This window comes from Myotis lucifugus, unplaced genomic scaffold (genome assembly GCF_000147115.1).
Source record: "Myotis lucifugus unplaced genomic scaffold, Myoluc2.0 scaffold_478, whole genome shotgun sequence".
NCBI lineage: Eukaryota > Metazoa > Chordata > Mammalia > Chiroptera > Vespertilionidae > Myotis > Myotis lucifugus.
Window position 1 is genome coordinate 312,100 of NW_005871526.1, and position 2,634 is coordinate 314,733.

Here is a 2,634-nt window from a genome sequence, read left to right on the forward strand (position 1 = left end):
GCAGGTGAAGACGGGACGATCCGGTCGGCAGTAAATGATACATAGGTCGGGCTCTCACCATACAATAGGCTTTGTGTCCGGGGCTATCTCGGCCCTAGAGACGGATGTAGCAGTCTCAGCTGCCCTTTCTGCCGGCACGGACCTGGACTCGGCTACGGGCCGTTCGGCAATTAACCGTCTTCAGCGCCGTATTCTCCCGGACAGGGATCCTCTGTCTTGGGGGCTCCCATGGACAATCGCGCATGCGCGCCCGGCCGGCAGCCATGCTGGTGCGGGGCGGAAGTGGCCCCGCCCCTCCCCACCCGCCCCGCCTCTAAGCGTCTCACTTCCGCCCCCCCCCCCTTAATGAGGGGTTGAAAGGTGCGATTCCCCCGGGATCCCAGAAGCCCGCCGCTGAAAGCCATGGCGCTTCAGCAAGTACGGGAAGGAATAAGACTAACTCGTTCGGCCTTTTTCCTCATGGAGGGGGGCCTTCCTATTTTAGTTCCAGGGAGGGACGGGGGGGGGGGGGGGAACGTCGATCGGCGGCGCCATCTTTGATAAGGGCGTCAGGACCCCTCCCTGGAGCGTTTCCGGGGGGCGCCTCCCTCAGGCGCACTTCCGCCGGCTGCGCACCTTAGTATTAGTGTCCCTGGCGCTCGCTCGGGACCCGAGGCTTCCACCACGAGAGGGACCCCGATCCCCCTCGGCAGTCAGCACTGCCTGCGTGGACTCGCGGAGCGCGATGTCGGGACGAGGGGAGCAGTCCAGACTCGGGTCGCAGACCTGCCTCTGAGACCCCGGCAGTCGGGGGCCTCGTTAGCCTTGGTTTCCTCGGCTGTGAATGCGGAGCCCAGCCGCACAGAGCTAACTGGCAGGGGAAGGAGCAGCATAAAGGACGGAGGACACCCGTCCCTGCGGGCAGTGACGCCAATGTCAGTTTCTCTTCCCGTTTCCTGACGCCCGAGCCCAGCTCGTTTCCTGCCGCAGGTCTCCATGGCAACGACCGAGCCCGAGCAGCCCAAAGGCAAGGATTGGCCCGACATGAAATTATGTGACCTGTCACCCAAGACTTCAGTAAGAATCATGAAACTGCACACTCCGCATGTGAAAACACAGCTTTTATTCTAAAACACGGGCCCTTGTGAGAATGGAGACGCGGGCCAGGGTCTGAGTGACGCCGTTCCCTTCCCTGAAAGAGGAGGAAGTTGTTTCAAAGGAAAAGGCCCAGCGATCGGCAGGAGGCCGCTCTTCCTTCAGCGCGGAGGCCGGCGGTGCAGGGGCTGGCGGAGCCGGAGCTGGACCCGCCCACCGACCCTGAGGTCCAGGTGCTTCCGGGCTGGTTCTCCTGACCTGGGCAGGTGGGCCAGGCGGGCCACCGGGTGGAGAACGGCCCCGGGACCAGACAGCCCAGAGTGCGCGCCAGGCCTGCCCTCCCCGCCTTCACTCTGCCCTTGGGAAGCCGCTGGGGTGCCTGCCCACCCTCCGGCAATGGCCTCACTCCCTAGGAACAGGCTCTTGGTGACTTTCCTGGGAAGCTCCTAAGGGAGAGGTGCTTTGTGTCGGAGACAAGTGCAGGCAAACCCACCAGACTGCCCCCCACAGTCCCAGAGGAGTCGGGGGGCCAAAGCCTAAAGAGCGGGGTACCACCGCTGCTCAGGCTGAGGAGACAGCTAGTCAGGTCCCCAGAGATTGAAGACAACTTACTGGCCCCTTTGCCCAGTGCTCTGGTGCTAATCATAGTCCCTCACTCGTCCAGGGTCAGCCTGTGTTTCAAATGCATAGGATCGGCGCTGTGGGGGCGAAAGGGGCTGAGGAGGCTGGGGCTCTCGGGGGGGCAGACTAAACCGACTCCGGGGTTCAGACCCTTCTGTGCCTTCTGGTGGGAGCTCTAGGCAGCTGAGGGGCCGCGGGGAATGGGCAGGGATCATGCTACAGGGAGAGGTTCTGGGGATGAGGCTGTAGTCCTCGCTCCCGGGACAGGTCTGGGTCCGCCACACCCCCAGCGCCTCGGTTCTCTGGCGGTCCCTGGCCAGGGCCACGGCAGCATCAAAGGAAAGACTGCCTCCATTCCTCCAAGAGGAGCGGGAGGCCCGGGACCCCCGGGCCCTTTCCCCAGGAGTCCCATCCAGCCGGCCAGGCCTTGGGCATGGGTTTGCAGGTGCCACATGGATCTTGCTACACATTACACTGGGCATCTTGGCAAACTGTGGCTTAGGGGGCACCACCGGCACAGAGCGGACCTGTTGGACCTGAACCAGGGTGGAGGCCAGGCGCATGCCCACGCTGCCAGCTGAGCTAAGGGGACAGGGGCACAGATGGCAGCCCTCTAGACTGGGCTGCCCCTCAGGCTCCATCTCCTCTGGCCGGGGTGGCTGTGGGGCTGCCTGTTGGGTCTCAGAGGCCTGGGCACTGCCCTCTTTGGCATCGTCAACCTCTAGGGACACTGCATGCAGCCCTGGGAGGAGGAAGCCCCCCTCTCGATGGCCTCCTCCAGCCCTCTGCTCTCCCTCCGCCTCTCCATCCCCGCTCTCCCGCTCCCTGCTGGCCTCCGCTGCTCCTCCTTCGGCTGCTTCTGCGCTGTCTTCACCATCTCCTTGGTCTGCTCTGGCTTCTTGCTCACTGTTCTCCCTCTGCCCTCTGACTTTACCCTCA

General features: G+C 63.8%; 2 protein-coding genes across 2 annotated transcripts in view; both read right to left on the reverse strand.

The window, feature by feature from the left end:
• The window catches only part of USF1 (upstream transcription factor 1), a 5,932-nt gene extending 5,165 nt beyond the window's left edge, over positions 1-767 (reverse strand). The window contains exon 1 of the mRNA XM_023744585.1: positions 616-767. The gene's annotated coding sequence lies outside the window, so the exon portion shown is untranslated. The remainder of the gene's footprint in view (positions 1-615) is intronic.
• Positions 768-1,083: 316 nt separating this feature from the next.
• The window catches only part of ARHGAP30 (Rho GTPase activating protein 30), a 14,585-nt gene continuing 13,034 nt past the window's right edge, over positions 1,084-2,634 (reverse strand). The window contains 1 exon segment of the mRNA XM_014445681.2: positions 1,084-2,362. Coding sequence (XP_014301167.1) covers positions 1,713-2,362 — 650 coding nt within the window. The 3' untranslated portion in view covers positions 1,084-1,712.